General features: G+C 36.4%; 1 protein-coding gene across 1 annotated transcript; it reads right to left on the bottom strand.

Moving 5' to 3' along the window:
• Positions 1-234: 234 nt before the first annotated feature.
• CD1H11orf58 (chromosome D1 C11orf58 homolog) lies at positions 235-13,311 on the bottom strand. Its single transcript, XM_007083250.3, has 5 exons — positions 13,119-13,311; positions 7,745-7,828; positions 4,738-4,798; positions 3,030-3,139; positions 235-1,653 (listed from the first exon to the last, which is right to left on the bottom strand). The coding sequence occupies exons 1-5, from the start codon at positions 13,179-13,181 to the stop codon at positions 1,423-1,425; spliced, it is 549 nt and encodes a 182-aa protein (XP_007083312.1). The 5' UTR covers positions 13,182-13,311; the 3' UTR covers positions 235-1,422.
• Between the last annotated feature and the right edge of the window lie 6,647 nt (positions 13,312-19,958).

Raw genomic sequence — 19,958 nt, 5'->3', positions numbered from 1 at the left:
TGAAATTTGAATAAAGCGAAATGTATTCAAACCAAGTATCTATTAAATGCCATATATCCTCTCCACTACCCACTGACTTGATATTTCACTCTGCAGGGTAGCACCTATTATAAAACAATATAAGAACTAAGTAAAATCAAAAGCCAAATGTTGGGGATCTGATGTATGAACAGATTATATAAACCAGTTATCACCTGTTCTAGTTGCTTACACTCCTAATAAATTTCAAAGTGACATAGGAATTTTTTTTTAATCTAGCACATCCAACACATACTTAAATACCTAGATATATAAAAATTCACCAAACAGATTTTACTCTCAAGCCTTTGAACATGTTACTTAGAAACATTTGGACCCAACTATTCAAAGATCATTGACTAGCCCATAATGCAGTTTGTCAGTCTGCTATACAGATCAACCACATAACACCAGTCAGAGGTTTCTACTCTTACTCCCACAGAAGCAGCAATAAAATCAGAAAGCAATACTACTTTCCAGTAATTTGATAATCGAGGTAATAGTATTGGGATAAAATGAAGAGAATTTGTTTCAGGTTCTTCAATAAGCCTATTCCTCATTTTTAGATAATGAGGATAAAGGTATCACAAACCAAATATGGGAAACTGCTTTTCTTTATTGAGGGCTTAGGAAGAAAATTAACTTTGGTCACATATTACCATAAAAAAAAAATCCAGTTTTACATATTCCTAAACAGGACCAAATAATCAGAGAAATAATTTCTTCTGTAAAAATTGGCCAAATTTATCAAAAATCTAACATACAATGTAATTCAAATTATATAAAGACTGCTTGGGATCATAGCATTCCAAAATGTATGATAGTTGCAACTCCATCTTAACCAGTGTGAAAGTATTTGCGCTCATGTTGCTTTGGTCCAAAAGAGTAGAGCTGAATCAGTAAGAGTAAACTAAGTACCTAATCTTTTGCAAACAATTTAGACTGTTATTGGCAGCAGAAATATCCATGATGAATAGTTCTACTATAACAAAGTATGATAACTGAGTATTTTTCATGAACACATTACAGTATCAGATAAACTTCTTATAAGAGAAAAATATGAAGGAACAAAAAAGATGAAACAGCTACCACAAAAGTGTCTCCCCCATAACTATCTGAAGGGGTAAAAAGGTGAGATTAGAGGTTTGATGATGCTAATATGAAAAGAAATTGAGTATTGTATTTATTTCTTATTTTATACAACTCTTACTCTTTACAAAAATGGTTAATAGTCATGCCCATAAAAGTGTAATCCATGGCATTTGAAAGCAAACACTCTTTGTAATTATTTAAAAGGGCCTTTTTAAAAATTATAATACAAAGGTCTGTGCTCTATAAGCAGTCCTCCACTGTGCATTATAACAATAAGGCTTACTTTTAATACAAAGACTAAGTGTTTGGGAGTTATGAACCACTGGATTTAACAAACATCATTTTATAGTTGCTTTTTGCATCTTTCTTGTTTTTGGGATCCTCCACTTCATCAGGGTGCTCAGTAGCTTGGAGTTCTTCAGCAGATTCTTCTTTCTCTGACTCTGAATCACTTTCAGAGTCATCTGGACTTTCAGGATCAGGTGAATCATCATCATCATCATCATCTCCAGCCACATCACCTTCTCCATCATGATCTTCTACCTATAAACATCAACCAAAAGGCTCTTCTTAAATACGATTACCCAGGACAAAAAACTGAGAAAGACCCTAATTTTTGTCACAGTCTTAAAACAGCTCACTCCCTAGCCATTAAAATCAAGTTTTAAGACTGCTATTATGATCAAGAGCTGCCAAGTGAAGACCTGAGGACTCCAGCATTGTCATGTTTTACATATTAGGACTTAACTAGGATTTTGTTCTAAGAAACAGCTTTGAACGGAGGGCCTGAGTGGCTCAGTCAGTTAAACGTCCAACTATTGATTTTGGCTCAGGTCATCATCTCAGAGTCGGGAGATCAAACCCCGCATTGGGCTCTCCATTGGGCACGGAACCTGCTTGGGCAAGGATTCCTGCTCTCTCTCAAAAAAAAAAAAAAAAGAGAAAAAAAGAAACAGCTCTGAAGACCACTCACCTGCCCCCCTCCCTCTAGTTTGAAAGCTACTATATCTTCCTGAAACAATATATATTTTTTGAAGTAAATAAGGCAAGTTAACCACTGACTCATGGAAATGTGGAAAAGTTATCAATGTTTTATGTATGATATTACTTTGGAGTAGTTAACCGGTAGTTATATTATGAATAAGGATCATGGAAAATAGAGAAAGAGGGGCACGTGGGTGGCTCAGTTGGTTAAGTGTCCAACTTTGACTCCGGTCATGATCTCACGGCTTGTGGGTTTAAGCCCTGCGTTGGGCTCTGTGCTGAAAGCTCAGAGCCTGGAGCCTGCTTCATATTCTTACACTGTGTGTCTCTCTCTCAAAAATGAATAAACATTAAAAAAAAAAAAAAAAAAAAAAAAAGAGAAAGAATCTCCTAAACTAGTATTTACAGGAAATACTTCCCCTAACCTGTATGTTGTTCATGCTTATTAAAGATATGCCCTGATGTATCTAAGTAGAATTTACAGTAAGCTTCTATCAGAAAACATCTGTAAAACTCACAAAAGTATCTCTTCCCGTTATCTACAAAGACCTGTTTGGGCATACAGAAAATTAAGTAACTGTATAAAGAAAGCTTTCTACATAGGATTCTTTTTTTTTTTTTCCAAAAATTTTTTTACACTTATTTATTTTCGAGAGACAGAGAGAGACAGAGCGTGAGCAGGGGAGGGGCAAAGAGAGAGGGAGACACAGAATCAGAGGCAGGCTCCAGGCTCCGAGCAGTCAGCACAGAGCCTGACGCGGGGCTCGAACCCACGAACTGTGAGATCATGACCTGAGCTGAAGTCGGATGCTCAACCGTCTGAGCCACCCAGGCACCCCTCTACATAGGATTTTTAATTGCTAGAGTAACCTAACAGATATAAAGATATCAATTTAGAAATTATCTTCCCATTTAAAGAAAATGTTAATTACTACCTCACTGAAGCCAAGTCCACAATGTCGTCGATATCTTCCTGATAATTTACTGTCCATACTTTGCTGATATTGAGACTCCAGTTCTTCATTAATTTTCTTGTCTTCTTCCCCTGCATGTCCAGTGTACTTTGGTTATGTTTCAGTCAAATTAATAAAAACATTTGATTACACAAAAAACCCATATTACAGATGCTATTATATTCAGGGCTGATTTCTCTGTGACTAATTTTATAATGAATTTTGTGGATAGGTTTCTCTATACCATACGTAGTTACCTAACAGGCATAAAATAATTGAAAGATGTATTTATGATTACTTCTTTAGTAACCAACCCTCTAAACTACAAGTGTTTATAAAAGATGAAGAACTTATATTTTTTTATGTGAGAACTTAAACCCAGACCCACAGTCTCAAAACTGAAGTTCAGATACTGTAAATACTAATTACTAACAACTTTGGGCCTTAGATGTTTTATAGTTTATTTATAGTCTAATAAATAACCGTTCTCTTGAAAGAGTTTTCTCCCACATTCAAAAAACCACCAACAAACAAAAGCTTCTGTCTTTGAACAGAAACAATGAAAAGGCAGGCAACTCTGTTCAGAGAATGGATAAGTAAAATGACACTGTAATGGCTCTACTTTCTTACATATCAGTTTACTGAAGCAACATAAATTCCTTTAAAATTCTGTTATTACATACCATTTGATGCATTATTTTTATATATACTGTGGCTTATGTAAATTATGAAGCAGTATACTAAACTATGAACTTACTACTCAAGAACTAGAGCATTACTAATGCCATCAAAGCTTTGGGAGTATGCCATTTTAATTTGTAAATGAGAAATTTCACTTTAATCATAAATGGTAGTGTCTGCATTATTTTTATTCATAAATTCTACAGTTTTAAAGAATAAATGCAGCAGTTAAATAGTTTTCCATTCTGCCAAGCTCAGGGATTCTTTTTGCCTTTTCTACCAATGCAAATCAATTTAAAATAATTGTTTAACATTAGAAAAATGAAACACCTATTAATTTTCAAAAATGTGCTACATATTCTAGGTCAGTATAAGGTGAATTTAAATAATTTAACTAGAAGATTTGTTAAATATGATCCAGATCATTATGCCCTGTTATTAATAATGTCCAAGATTAGGGTCAATTTTAAGTAGGAGAAAATTTCATTTGATAGCAGCCTGAATTCAAATCCAAACTCTTCATTTTCGGCTTTTACTTGAAAGGTTTTTTATCTAAAATTAAAAGTTAATTTCTTCAGGCTTTGCAACAAGTTTATATTCTTTAAGGATTTCAAAATAAAACTTAGTGAATAAGTTCAAAACCAGTTTAATATACCAACTAGAACACCATACGTTAAATAATTTATAAAATAAAATACATAAATTCAATACATACCGTAATTGGCATTATGAGTCATAAAACCTCACTATAATTAAAATGTTATAAATCAGTAAAAATGAAGACAGAAAAAAGTTTCTTAGTTAGAATATCATTGATATATACTCTCAAATATTTAAAAACTAAAGTATATGCTAATTATTACATGATATACACGTTTACATATACATTTCCAATTCTAATATTTTAACCACGAATACAATTATACAAGTCAGAATATCCTGAAATACATACAAATATTTCATATTCCAAATATAGCATTACCTCTTAAATTATATTTTACTTTCTTACCTGTTCGGAAGTGAGATGTTGATTTGTGATCGCCTATAACAAGACGTCCAGTATGTTCTTTCTGTAAGAAAGTAGAAAATATACTAGAATTTGAGACCACTAATTTAAAATAATTAATGAGTGTCTACTATGTGCCCAACACTGTTCCAGGCTTCTGGGATACAGCAAAGAAAAAGAACCAAATTGAGATCCATAGCTTTATAGAACTTACATTCTAGCAAAGGTAGAGATAAGGAAGGGAAATGAAATCAATAAGCAAATATATAGTACGTTAGAAGCTTGTGTCATTAAAACAAATACACAGAGCAGAGAAAGGAAGTAGAGAGTATGTTGAGATCATGCTGGAATTTCAAATAGGATAGAAAACTAAAAAATTGAGTCGATATAAACATTTTCGTTCCTAAAAGGCCAATTAATGCGTTGCTTTAACTCTCCCCCCTCCTCTTTCTGATCCTCAGGCACATCTCACAGGGAGAAAACAAATGAAATTATTTAGCTAGATAAAAATGAAGTAACTGACAGACTTATAATAAACAAAAAGTATACAAAATAAAAATAATCACTATATCACAATCAAATATCCAGCTATTATTTGACTACAATAAATACCCTATCTTAAACTGTCAAAAAGAACAGAATTTAAAATAATCTAATTCTATAAAACATAAAAATAAATCCTGATTCAACATTACTAATTATCAGGCTACATAATTACTCTCAATTACCAGTTACAACCCACTCTTTATAGTTCATATAGATCAATGACTCAATATACTGCTTCTTTAGATTGCAGAAGACACCCCTTTAACAAGATTTGAAAATATATAATGCATCAAGTTATTTGAGGATGAGGACAGCAGTGCACTGGTCTATTTATACTTTCAGTTGGTTCTCCCTCTGACCAGTAAAATACTCATGGTAGCTGGCTAGGCTTAGGAATATAAATATACTCGGTGGCCACAAAACAGAATAAATCTAAACAGTCTATATAAAAGATCAAAGCTACAATCTTGCCCTTTCTAGGAAGAATTTAACATATGCTAAAGAAATGAATTACTAGTAGCCAAATTTCTTCTTCTTAATTGTTTGATTTGTTCTCCCCCCCCCAACCCCAATTTTAATGAGATATATTTGACTACTGGTAGCTAAATTTCATACACTTTATGTTAGGGGATTCTTCCTAAATACTTAAAGAGTTTTCATTCTACTAGGTTGAGTATGCCCCCTAAATTATTACTTTACATAATCTTAGCAAATATTTTATTTGTGTGAATCAAGAGTAACTTCACACTACTTTCTAGGATAAATTACAGATTAAAAAATTTTTAATGTTTATTTTTGAGGAGGGAGCATACATGTGAGTGGGGGAGGGGCACAGAGAGGGAGACAGCATCTAAAGAAGGTTCTGCACCATCAGCACAGAGCCCAATGTGGAGTTTGAGCTCATGAACCGTGAGATCACGACCTAAGCCAAAATCAAGAGTTGGATGCTTTATCAACTGAGCCACCCAGGCAGCCCAATAAATTACAAAATTGTTGGGAAATCTGAATTAATGAGAGATTATACAAATGAATCCTTATTTAGGTCTTACTGTGTTGCATGATGTCTCCCTACCCTGAACCCCATTGTTCTAGTCTGGCTAACTCCTCTTCGTTTTACCAATTCTATTTCTGGAATGCTTTCTTGTACCATTGAGGCAGTTGGCTACCCTTGTCTGCTGATTCACAGCACTATGCGCATAGTTCTTTCACAGCAATTATAATTCTACATTATCTGGTTTCCTCTACATGAAGGCTCCAAACACGTGTTAATGATCTATGTGATCCAACACCTAGTATACAGTACCTGGCACAGAGTAGACAGCCAACAATTGTTGGTTAACGAGTAAGATAAAAATGTGTGTCCACACACAGACCTGTAGACAAAGGTCCACAGCAGTACCATTCATAAGAGCCAAAGAGTGGAAAACCCCAAGCGTCCATCAACAATGAGGGGATTAAAAAAAATTGTTGGTAAAATATATGAATGAATCCCTGTATGAATAAAGACAAAGCGCAGAATTTAGTTTTGACGAACTTAACCAACTGAGCCACCCAGGCGCCCTGTTGACAAGCTTAAAAGAGAAAAGTTTTCTTATTTTATTCACATTTGGTTTGCACAAAGATTTTTGGGACAATGTTAGGAAAATAAATTTACTTGCTTATACAAAATAAATACCTAGAGATACCTGTATTTGCATGTAAAAATTATTGCTAGGAACAAGAGGGTATTTTCTCCACTAATGTTTTCCTGGCACCCATGGCTTGTATTTCCTACTGTGATAATGAAACTGAAAGGGATTTCAAAATATACTGAAAATTCTAAAAATTAAGTTTTGGGGGCACCTGGTGGTTCACTCAGTTGCGCGTCTTGACTCTTGATTTCAGTTCAGGTCATGATCTTAGTTCATGAGATAGAGCTCCACATCAGGCTCCACATCAGGTTCTGAGCTGACAATGCAGAGTCTGTTTGGGATTCTCTCTCTCCTCTCTACTCCTCCCCTGCTTGCACTCTCTCTCTCAAAATAAATGAATAAACATTAATAAAAATTTTTTTAAAAATTAAATTTTTGATAAAAGCTTGGTTACTACGTCAAAGGCTGGCAAGAGCTATAAAATATGAAAGGACTACCATTTGGTCTCCCCAGAAATACCTTCTATTAAATCATTAGGCTAACAGATAGCCAATCATAAACTTTGTTCCACTGCAATCTCCTCAAACCAAAGTTTTTCTCTGTTCAATCTCTAAGCCTTACTGCCCCGTGGCACTGAGAATCCTGTAAGTGGTTCAGAAATAGTATACATTTTAAGTGCTTGGTTAGGTCAGCTGTGTTTCCCAAAGCCAAAAGTAATAATGCAGACCAAGAAAATGAGATCCAAATATATTGTCTGGGTCACTCAACAGACAAAATAAGGGCATTACTTTCACAGAAAAGACTTTAAAAAATACATACTGTTTGATGCTTACCTTTCCTGCGCCCATAAGTCTCAAGAACTTTTGTTTTCTTTCCTCATTACCTAAGTCTGCTGCTTCCCAATTGCTAGATCCAAGCTGCAAAAGAAATTTGCCAATTAATTTTTTTGCACAATAAATACTTAAATATTTAAAGTCTACCCATAACTCCCAATGAGTTTTTTTTCCCCCCTCCCTGTCATTTTTAACTATAAACAGGGCTCACTGTTTTTGTTTAGGAAGTTAAGCACATACATCATATTCAAACTTAAATATACTCCTTTTCTGTTACCTCAAGGCAGAATCCTTTAGTTCTTTTGCAGCCAGAGCTCTGAATTCTCAGAAGTCTGCATTTATCAGAATCACCTGGAGGGTTGTATTAAAACCCAAACTACTACGCTATAACCCAGGAATTTTAGATCTAGTAAGTATGGGGTGGGGCTCAAGGATTTCATTTCTAACAAATTCCTAAGTGAAGATGATGCTGTTGATGTTGACATGGGAACCACACTGTGAGACCTACTACCTTAAAGCCTTGCAGGGCCCTAGAGTACCCAGGATTTTGAACCCAGAGGCTGCCACAGTTGTTAGTTGGGCTTTAGTGATATTCTAAGAACAGTGTAACATCAGAATCTAATGGACCCAATTTTAGGTTTTCAATTTCTATTTTGTGCAGTTCTAGTTATCTGTGAGGATTGATATGTTAAGACTTATCAATTCTTTCCTAAAGGTCTTCTGAAGAACAGAAAACTTATTTTAAAAAACAGTAAAACTCATTCTACCCTATAATTATCAAATGGTCAGTTGAGCCCTTTTACAAATCTAAGAATTACAGAATCCTAGTGATCATATTTTTCCCTACATTTTGAAACAAAGGTAGGAAATATTTCATTATGATTCATTAGTTATTGCCAACTATGCTAAAAATGACTAAAATAAGAAAATAGAAAAATGGTAGAAGAGTTTTCTCATGTTGTCCAAAGTACTGCATCATCTTTCAAGATATCACTCCTCTGTTGTGTGCTTCTAGCTGTCATGGACAGAGTTGAGAGTCCAAAATTTTTCACTTCTACTCCTAATGGCAACTGGGTAAAAAGTGAAAACTGACAGCAGTCATTTCACAATTATTAGATGAATAAAATGAATGCAAAATGGTAGGTAGTGTACCCTAAACTAACAATGGCAAAATTAACTGTATATGCAAAACTCTTAGACTATGAATTTTTGGATGATGAAGCACTAGAAGACTTTTCTCCAACCCAGGAATCAACAAGAGACAAAGGAAAAAAAGGAAAGAAAGAAAAAAAGACAAAAAAATATGGCACTCTTATCTAAAGAGTCATTCAGCAGGGAGGACTTCATCTTGCAATACTGTGCAATAAGAGCCTGAACTATCCTGTTTTTCTAAAAATATGTATGCCTGTTTCATCTCTTATGGTATTTATAACGAAAATTTACTTGATAGCATTTGAAACTGGACAGTGCTGAAGGCAGATATGTATACAAAGGTGACTGGAAGAAATGTGGAAATGAAAACATTCATTGGATTCAACTTTGTAATTGAGTTTATAATCTAAAAATGAAAATGTTTAAAAATATGGAGCAAAGATGACAACCCCCGTTTTCAACACAAAATCATGAGCACAAAGGTTTAAATTCTTCAAGTATTGTATTTTGATGATGCAAATGCTAGAACTGCAAACAATAATAAAACTAAAATCTATTAGAAATTTAAAATCTGAAATTATATGTTCCAGTTTTACACACAACTGACAAGCAGTTAGCTGTATTCAGAGGCTGCTAATCATTTTGGGTAAATATGTCACGAAAATCAGGAAACTGTGTAACAGAAATTTGGGTTTGCTATGTTTACATTCATATTAAAATTTTCAATAAAATTTTTTTTGCTGTCTTTATTCTTCTGGGAATTATCTGTAGCAGATTTACAGAATATAAAAGAAATGATGGTGACCATTTCTCTGAGAATATGAGAGTTAAAGTATTTGTACAACAATGGACACTCACTGATGGTCCTTTAAATTCCTTTTGGTTGGGAGCTTATATGCTTTCATGATTTTGGCTACCTAACTTGCAGAGCTCTACTTTCTATCTGACAACTCATATCTTTTTATAAGCCAGTTAGTTCTTAGCTATTTCTGGCTGAACATAGTTAAGAAATAAAAGGCAAAGTACTAGTGAAGCTTAAGTTCTGATTCTCACTACATCACTTGCTCTCTGTGAGCCTGGACCTGGCATTTAATTTCTTAGTTTTCATTCCTTATCTACATTAAGAAACTTCTTTAAAAGACTATCTTAGGGGCGCCTGGGTGGCGCAGTCGGTTAAGCGTCCGACTTCAGCCAGGTCACGATCTCGCGGTCTGTGAGTTCGAGCCCCGCGTCAGGCTCTGGGCTGATGGCTCGGAGCCTGGAGCCTGTTTCCGATTCTGTGTCTCCCTCTCTCTCTGCCCCTCCCCCGTTCATGCTCTGTCTCTCTCTGTCCCAAAAATAAAAAAAAAAAAAAAAAAAAAAAAACGTTGAAGAAAAAAAAAAAAAAAAAAAAGACTATCTTAATAACAAAACCCAAGAACTGCATAGTGTTTTACAACTTACAAACGACTGTTCACTTCCATTCTCTCAAGAATCCATTTAATAAATAAGAACACTGAGGCAAAGGGACTTAAAAACTTAAGTTGCTTACTCTGATCCTCTTGCCTTAAGTTTTTTGCTCTTTCCACATCATATTGTACATGATCAAATGGGACAGAATACGTGGAAGTACTTTATGAACTACAGTTATAAAAGTTATGGAATCAAGGTAAAAACAAAACTGTCTAAAAGCCAAAACTTTTCTGAACCATTTCTATTAAAAGAGCAAGTATCTTCAATGTCTTTACATAAGTAATCCTATCCTTTACAATATCTGATCCTAATGTTTTTTCCAATCAAGTCCTGGTTCTTCCTTTCAAAGACATTTGAAAACACCAAGTACCTTGCCCAAATGCTGCATTCTCAAAAGCTCATGGGTGCCTGATAGATTCTTAGAGGGTCTCCATGAGTTACCACAATTAACTTCCCCTCTCCTCCTACTTCCTACATAGCTTTCATTTCTTCAAACCAATGAGACCATTTTTAAATTCTTTACCCTTAAAACCTTTTACTATAGAATTACAGTCAATTTACCTCCTCCTGAATACATATGCTAGTAACTCTTAGAATTTACTTCTAACACTGTCAGCATTTTCCTAGAGCTGGATTCCATGTTTAATACCTACTTTTAATATCTCTCAAAATGTGTTACCCCCATTTAATATGTGAGGTCAGTAGGCAAAAAAAAAACTTTATCTTTTACATGCAATGGATGCTCATTAGAAATTGATGACCAACTACAACTTTAATTATAATTGATTTTCTACAATTTAGGTATGTATTTCAAAAGTATATTTTAAAAATTCTGTATACAGCATTTAAAATATTTTTAAAAGAAGTACTTAAAGATAACTCCCAATTACCAGTAAAATACTCACCTGAAAGAAACTGACTTAAAAAAAAAATCACTATCAAAAGACAAGTTACTCTATTGTACTTTAACATAAAATTAGCAACATAATCATTTTTAGAGTCTGTTAAAGTTGCAGGGCCTAATCCTGAATTGCAACTATAACCATCTCCTTCAACTGACAATGCTTATAAAATTGGAAAAGATCTTAAAGGTCATCTAGTTTAAACTGATCCCATCAGACAGAAGCTGTTAGTTAATTACTTAATCCCTTTAACTTTGTTAAATTACCTAAATCAAGAGTTTTCTGTTAAGCTAAAAGATTGTTTGTTTCTGAGTCTAGCAAAACAGGTGCCACAGTTAAATACCACGAGGAAAACACTGTAATAGCTTTTAAAATGGCACCCAGGTTACTCAAATGCCTTTAGACAAATGCCTGACAAGTACTGGATTGCCATATTAACAAGATCTAAAGCCAGAAGCAGGTAAGAACATGGCACATGAAAAAAATCTCTCATTATGTAATTATTCACCCCCAAATCTTTACTGATTACTAATCTTTCTGCAGAGCTAAATTTAATTTAAGGACCTTGGTATTCTAGTCTTAACACCAACCACCACCCATCCAAAGTGGGGTGGGTCTTAACATCGTCTCATTTGCTACAACTTATATACAACAATAGTCTTTAATGAGCTTTTTAATGGTTCACCAAGGAAGGTATTATGAAAGGCACTGAACTGCACTATAGAAATAAAGAACTCTAGGGGCGCCTGGGTGGCTTGGTCGGTTAAGCATCCGACTTCAGCTCAGGTCATGATCTCACGGTCTGTGAGTTCGAGCCCCATGTTGGGCTCTGTGTTGACAGCTCAGAGCCTGGAGCCTGTTTCAGATTCTGTGTCTCCCTCTCTCTCTGCTCCTCCCCTGTTCATGCTCTGTCTCTCTCTCAAAAATAAATAAACGTTAAAAAAATTAAAAAAAAAAAAAGAAATAAAGAACTCTACATGTTCAGAAATTAATAGTGCTTTAAACAATAACTGAAAGAAAACTAGATGTCGTCCTTTTATCATCCTCAAAAATGGCATTTCGATGCCCCCCGCGCCCCAAAATTTCTCAATCAACGTTCCCAAGGCGTTTATTCATTGTATGAAGGACCTAGTTTTCCGTTTACTGCAGTCTCCATGACACTGCGCTAAGAGCCAGGACAAATATACAAAAAGACTTAGGGACAAGCACCGTCCTTCATTTTTGAATTCCTAACATCTGGCATAGCAGTAAATATTTAATGGATTACTTTAAGGAATGGTTTGCTATTTAAGCTGACAAGCTTTGGGTTGGGGGGTGGGGGAGAAAGGTGGCTGAAATCAAAATGGGCTTCTAGGTCTTAACATCTTAGACCTCGCCACCATGCGTCAGTACGAAATTACTCCCCTGGTACAATATTCGGTTCAATACTGTTTTCCGTTTACTCTTTATAGTACATTGCAAAAGTAATAACGGCCGGAAAATCTGTCCAAACGTGCACCACATCTTGACATTGTCACAGGAGTATTTTAAACCTCAAACAGGGAGGATTCTGCCATCCCTATCCTAACTAGAAAGGCCCGACAAAGAAGCTTCATCAGCCCCGAAATAAGCTACTCGACCCTCTTAGGACTTCCTTTCTCGAACCCCCTTCCTACGCAGGTCTCTGGCTCTTAGGGTGTAGACCTCTTAAACCTTCCGACACTCAATTAAGGAAGGGAGACATTTCCCAGTCATTCTTCTGGTTCCTCCCCCTCGGCCCTCCCCCTTCGGGCCACCTCAGACGCTTCCTCTTGCTTAATCCACCCTTCCCGGCCTACCCCAGCCTTTAGTAGGCCTCAACCCTCATCCACTCCGCCATTGTTATTTACATCGTCGTCTGGGGAGGCTGAACGCTTCACCCCGTGCGGATGGGACTCCCTGGCAGCACTCATCGTTGCGGAGACCCCGACGGGCAACGCCGAACCCACTCGCCGTTCTCTTCAGCCCCAGCACCAGCAGCCTGCAACCTGCCACGGGCCCAAGCAGCGCCACTCCAGAACGCAGAGCCCCTCCAGGCCTTCTCCGCCACAGTCGTCACCGCCGCGGCTACTCGCCACTACGGAGCACTCTGGCAGTTGTAGTTTTCCGGCTCAATCCATACCGACTAGAACGTACGGGATGGATGGGGCAACTAAAACTACAATTCCCAGGAAGCTCAGCGGCGCAGATCGCGCTGTGTGGCGGGAGTGCCCTCTGAAGCTCCGCCTTCATGGGCTGGTGGAGGGAGCTTTCCCGCGGATGGGTATGGCGGTGAGCGTTCGTTTAAAGCTTCGTTGCCACAGAAAGAGCCTTAGCGGCTTCGTCGCCACAGAAAGAGGGTTTTCACTATGAGATGCTGCCCTACTGACAGAGCGTCTGTCATAGTTAAGCACCGAAGTTTAAATGTAATGTTTGGAGATTATTGAATCCTCACGGATACCCTCCACCCGCAACGAAACCCTTAAAAAAAAAATGGCTTCTACTGTTTCCATCCTGGCGTTCTCTATTGCTCTTAAGGGATTTCTAGGTGATCGGCGGTGCGGCTTTCTAGAAGATTCTGATGAATATTTTTGCCGCTATCTCATTCTCCCTGAAATGAGTTCAGTGTGGTGCTGGTTAATTGGCTATTATTGAAACTTGGGTCCACCTGAGGGAATTCTGTAAGCTGTACACACATCTCTGTGTGAAGTGACCCTCCCTGCTGGTAATTAGGCATTGTACCTTTGAGGCCTTCACCAAGTGGAGTCCGTCTCAGCCGGAAAGCCCTGTATCTTTTATGTTCCTTAAAAAAGCTTTTTTGGTGCGTTGAGGTGAAATTCACAACAAAATTAACCACTTTAAGGTGTACAATTAAGTGGCATTTGGTACATTCGCAGTGTTGTGCAACTATCACCTCTGTCTAGTTCCAAGACCCCAAAAGGTCGGCCCCCTGCCACCCCAGCGGCCACTAGTCTACTCAGAAAGTGCTGTATCTAAAGATTTTATTCAGATACTGAAGATTCATTCACGCAGTATTAAGGTATCTGAATGTTTGACCAGGCCTGAATCTGGCTACCTTCAACCCTAACATTCTGTCAGGATCCTTGTCCTTACTTACTCTGAAGCTTTCTGACCTTGAACACTATTTTTTTTTTTTTTTAAGCAAAAATCAGTAAATCATATGATAGTATAGCTCTAGTGTGCATTTTGGTGATGAGAGCAGCCTGTGAAACTGCCAATTAGCTTCTGAATTTAGCAATTACTCTAGCTTGACTGCCTGTGTAGAAATGGTTTTACCTTTCTAGATTTCATATGATCCCTGTACCATTTACAGAACTGTGACCAGTGGAAGAGAGTTAATTTATGCAGTCATATATCCAAATTTTGCTCCTTTATTTTGGAAGCAAAGAAATAACAATGCTAATTAGGGTTATGTGAAAAAAACCCTCAGTCATATTTTATAACCAAGCAAGGGCACCTTAATCAATTAGATCTGTGGTAATAAAACATAAATCAAGGAGGGGAAGAGTAAACCCATGAGTAGAAAAAGTATTTTGGCGAAGTAGTTATTTGTTGTTTACTATGAATTAAAATATATATATTAACTGATTCTACAAAGATTTTGTGAATATACTTACAATGAAATTACAGTTAATTTACAGAATTTTCTAGGATGGACTACAGTTTACATCCAAAGGGTTTGACAGACTAAAAACACATACAGTTTATAACTTAGCTTTATAAATAAACAAATGGGGAGGCCGAATAGGTATTTTGGAACTGCTAAAAGAATTCAGAAGTAAAAAAGGACTATCAATAAGGCTAGTAGTTACTAAATACTTCTAACTTAAATTGGGGAAAGTCCAGAAGAGTTTAATGAGCTAGCAACCTGTCTTTTATTTCTTCACCAGAATTGTTGGCACCTGGATGACTAAATCTTCAAGTTGTCATAAATCAAGATCACAAGCCAAAGAGTAACATAGGAAATAAAAAAGACTGGATCATTTTATCAGATTTTACTGTTTCGTATACAGAAGGCTATATGGGTAAGGATGAAATATTAGTGTAATAGAATTCATATATGGCACAAAAACTCAGCAATAACCTTACTCCTTATTTTGTAAAGACAAGAAGATACTCTGTCCCAGGTATAACTCTGAAATACGTTCTTCAGGATTGTGACTGTTCCATCTTAATTTTTTGTTTCTGTATCTTCTGTTACAGTGCATGCCAAATAGTAGTTAATAAGTTTTTTTGAATTAATACAGGAAGTATGAAGTTATATAATGTAACAGAGTAGTACCTCATATAAGTCCTAGAAACCTAGAAATGTTTATTGGGTAGTGGAGACAAGGAGAGGATGGATGCCCTGTTACTAATAGCACTTTAAAATACTTTCCTGACCATGCCTTTTTCATTTTTTATATACCCAATGCTTTAGCATGTAGTTGGCATTCATAAATGTTGAGTGTGTACATTAATATTCCCTCAACCCAAAGCAGTCATAACTGAACATGGTTAACAAACCTAAAGAATACATAAAAGTTCTGATAAATATGTTCTGTACAAAAAACTTGCTACTGTGTTATCTGAGACTAAAAAAAATTCCTGCAGCCATTGTTATAACTACTATTTATTGAGTATCCATTATGCATCTTACATGTTGTTAGGTGCTTCTCAAAGCTTCACAACAATTTCCAAGGATTTTTATTTTATAAAGGATGAAACTTAAGGAAAGTTAAGTGTTTGCCCATGATCAGATAGTTAGCTAATGAGTGGATGGCTAATGGAGGATTTAGTCCTTAAGTCTGTCTAACTCCAAAAACCCATGCACTTTGCACTGTGCCAGTATAAATCAACATTTACATAGTGTGCTTAGTATGTGTCAGGCATTGTGCTAAATTTGAAGAAACCCAGAGTAAATAATGTATAATCCCTTACCTCAAGGAGTTTACAGCTTGGTCGGGGAGGAATGATTAAGTGGCACCAGTAAGTCACAGACAAAATGCTATAGGTGGTGCCTGGGTGGCTCAGTCAGTCAAGTGTCTGACTCTTGATTTCACCTCAGTCATGATTGTAGGGTCATGGGATCCAGCCATGCGTGTGGCTCAGCATATGGAGTCTGTTTGGGATTCTCTCTCTCCCTCTCTTTCTGTCCCTCTCCTCTGCTCACTCGCTCTGTAAAATGAAAAAAAGAATTTTTTTTTTAATGCTATAGAAGCAGTTCATTTTAGCTGAGGGAAATGGGGAAATTCTTCCCTGAAAGTTTTTGAGCCAGACCCTAAAACACTGTGGAAGAAGGGTGGGGCATGTATTCTGGAGTGGTTAGTGTTCTATGAAACTGAAATCTGATAAGCACAGAAGTATCATATTCTCAACAAAACTCTATAGGCTAATTAAATCCAGGCTGATCAAAGCCTTGAGTTTGAATCTCTCACTATGTGTGTTCAGGTTCAAATCCTCTGTTTCATTGATTTATAGTAACCTTTTCCCATGCTCTAATAGTTCCCAGTTAAATCCATTTTACACACCATAACCAGGCTCATCATCTGAAAATGGAATGTAGAGACTCTCCTGCTCAGAAAGTGCCATTTTGTACAGAATTAAGTTGGTAAAGTTGTTAAAAGTTGCCTATAATTGAGGGTCTATATTCGGACTTCAATCATCCACTCCGTCTTATTTTTTTTCTTTTTTTACATTTATTTTTCTTAAAATTTTTAAAGTTAATTTTTTTTTGAGAGAGAGAGAGAGAGAGCAGGGGATGGGTAGAGAGCGAGGGAGAGAGAATCTCAAGCAGGCTCCGCACTATCAGCATGGATGGGCTCAGTCCTACAACCATGAGATTACAACCTGAATCAAAACCAAGAGTCTGAGGCTTAATGGACTGAGCCACCTGGGTGCCCCTCCATCTCATTTTCTGGTTCTACCTTTTATTTATGTTGTTAGTCTGCCATCGCTACTTAGAATAAAAGTATATGTGCTATAATAGAGCTATAAACAAAGATATAAGTCTTGCTGACTATTATATACTATCTAAGAACCTTTTGAGTAGAATCTAAGCTTCACATCATGATTTGTGTATAAACCATGACTCAAATTTTTATTGTATTAGTATATGAATGGATGTGGTCAGAGAGGAGCAGGTTTATGTGGTAAGATGAGTTTTTTTAATTTTAGACATGTTAAATTTAAGGTATTAGTGGGATACCAACTGGAATTGTCTAGTAGGCAGTTAGAAATATGGGCTTCAAAGTTAGGAGAAGTCATAAATTTGGAAATCACCAATCTAGAGATGGTGGGTAGACTAGGAGAGTGACTGAGCTCACTCAGTGATCATGTAGAAAAGAGGTCCTTGGAAAAGGGGGTGGGGGGGTCGGGAGAACATTTAAGGGTATAATTAGGAAGAGCCTGAGATTAAAAGATTAAAAGATAGATGTGGGACAGGGAGAGTTAAGTATCATTGAAGCCAAAGGAAAAATACTTGAAGAATGCATTGTTCAATTGGGAGACTCAGAGAGGAAACTTATCTTAAAGCCGATTTTAAAGGCATATAAGGGCACCTGGATGGCCCAGTTGGTTGAGCATCTGACTCTTGATTTTGGCTTAAGTCACGATCTCATGGTCTTGACCACAGCATGTGGTCAAGCACAGACCATGGCTCTGTGCTGGGTGTGGAGCCTGCTTAAAATTCTCTCTTCTTCTCCCTTTGCCCCCTGCCTCATTCGAACACGTGCTCTCTCTCTCTCTTAAATTAATAAATTAATTAATTAATAAAAAGAAAGGCATCATATAAATGGAGGGAACCATAGAGCCTAATGTAGAATACTGAAGACAAGTTATAAAAAAATAAATATTTGTGATTGATGATGGTTGTTGATAATGAGATGAATTCCCATTCTGTTCATGGGACATGTACATTTACCACATTGCTACTATAATTTGAATTGACATAAATATTGGCTTGATTATTTTACACATACCTAGAAACTTAAAAAATAGAGAATGAAACAGCAAATGCAAATGTATTTGCTTATAAAATTGCTTCCATAAAATTGTTGATATGTATCTCTAATTTGGTCATCTTTTTAAATTTTTTTTATTTTTTTAAATGTTTATTTCTGAGAGAGAGAGAGAGATGGGGAGGGGCAGAGAAAGAGAGACAAGGAATCCAAAGCAGGCTCCAGGCTCTGAGCTGTCAGCACAGAGCCCGCTGTGGGGCTAGAACCCATGAACTTTGAGATCATTACCTGAGCTGAAGTCAGATGCTTAACCGACTGAGCTACCCAGGCGCCCCATGGTCATAAGACCTTTATATACAAAAAGCAGCAATGTTCCAATAGTTGTTATCAAAGAGAATTTGTGACTTTAAATTAATGGTGATACCCACTTTTTTTATTTGTTTTTTGTTTTGGAGAAAATTTGAGAATATTCTAGCTTATTCTCAAATTACTTTGTTGTTCTTGCCAAATATAAAAGTAATCTGTCAGTATGAGACTAGCTAAATAAATTATGGTAAATCCATAGAGTAGATCACCATGTAACTATGAAAAGGAGAGGAAACTCTCAAAAATTAAAAATAGAACTACCCTAAGATCCCAGTAATACACAACTGGGAATTTACCCCAAAAATCCAAAATGCTACACTAAATTAAAGATATACATGCACCCCTATGTTTATTGTAGCATTATTTACAATAGCTAAACTATGGAAACAACCCCAAATGTCCATTGATTGATGATGGATAAAGAAGATATGGTGTATTCATGCATACAGTAGAATGTAATTCAGCCATAAAAAAGAATGAAATCTTACCATTTGCAATAACATGGATAGAACTGGAGAGTATAATGCTAAGTTAAACAAGTCAACCAGAGAGAGAACAATAACTATATGATGTCACTCATATGTGGAACTTAAGACATAAAATTAGCGAGGAAAGAAAAAAACCAAGAGACAAACCTTAAGAAACAGGCTCTTAACTATAGAGAACAAACTGATGGTTATCAGAGGAGAGGTGGGTGGGAGGATTGGTGAAATAGTTGATGGGGATTAAAGAGTACACTTATCGGGGCGCCTGGGTGGCTCAGCCGGTTGAGCGCCTGGCTTCAGCTCAGGTCATGATCTCGCAGTTTGTGAGTTTGAGCCCCACACCTGGTTCTGTGCTGAGAGGTCAGAGCCTGGAGCCTATTTCGGATTCTGTGTCTCCCTCTCTTCTGCTCCTCCCCCGCTCATGCTCTGTCTCGCGCTCTCCTTCGAAATAAATAAAAACATTTTAAAAAATTAAAAAAAAAAGAGTACGCTTATGATGAAAAAAATAAAAATAAATAAAAAACAAAACAGTGAAAAAAAAAAGGAAACTTTGTAAGTACTGATAAGAGATAATCTCCAAGATATATTGTGGGATAAAAAAAGCAAAGTGGAAAACAGTGTATGTTTTACTGCATTTGTATTAAAAAGGCAGAAAAGAGTCAATATATATGCATAAAATATTTCCACAAAGATACCCAAGAAATGGATAGTATTTGTAGACTCCATGTTTGGAGTGCTGGTGGCTGGGGAGCTGAGGTGTAATGGTGGCAGGGAGACTTTTCACCATACTTTTTGTATCTTTTGAATTTTAAATTGTCTGACTATATTAACCTATTAAAAGATTAACCATAAATGAATAAATTGGATTTAAAAAAATAGTCACAAAGATAAGCAGACTCAC

Source organism: Panthera tigris, chromosome D1 (genome assembly GCF_018350195.1).
Source record: "Panthera tigris isolate Pti1 chromosome D1, P.tigris_Pti1_mat1.1, whole genome shotgun sequence".
Classification (NCBI taxonomy): Eukaryota; Metazoa; Chordata; class Mammalia; order Carnivora; family Felidae; genus Panthera; species Panthera tigris.
The sequence above is the reverse complement of the archived record's forward strand: the minus strand, read 5'-3'. Positions and strand labels throughout refer to the sequence as shown.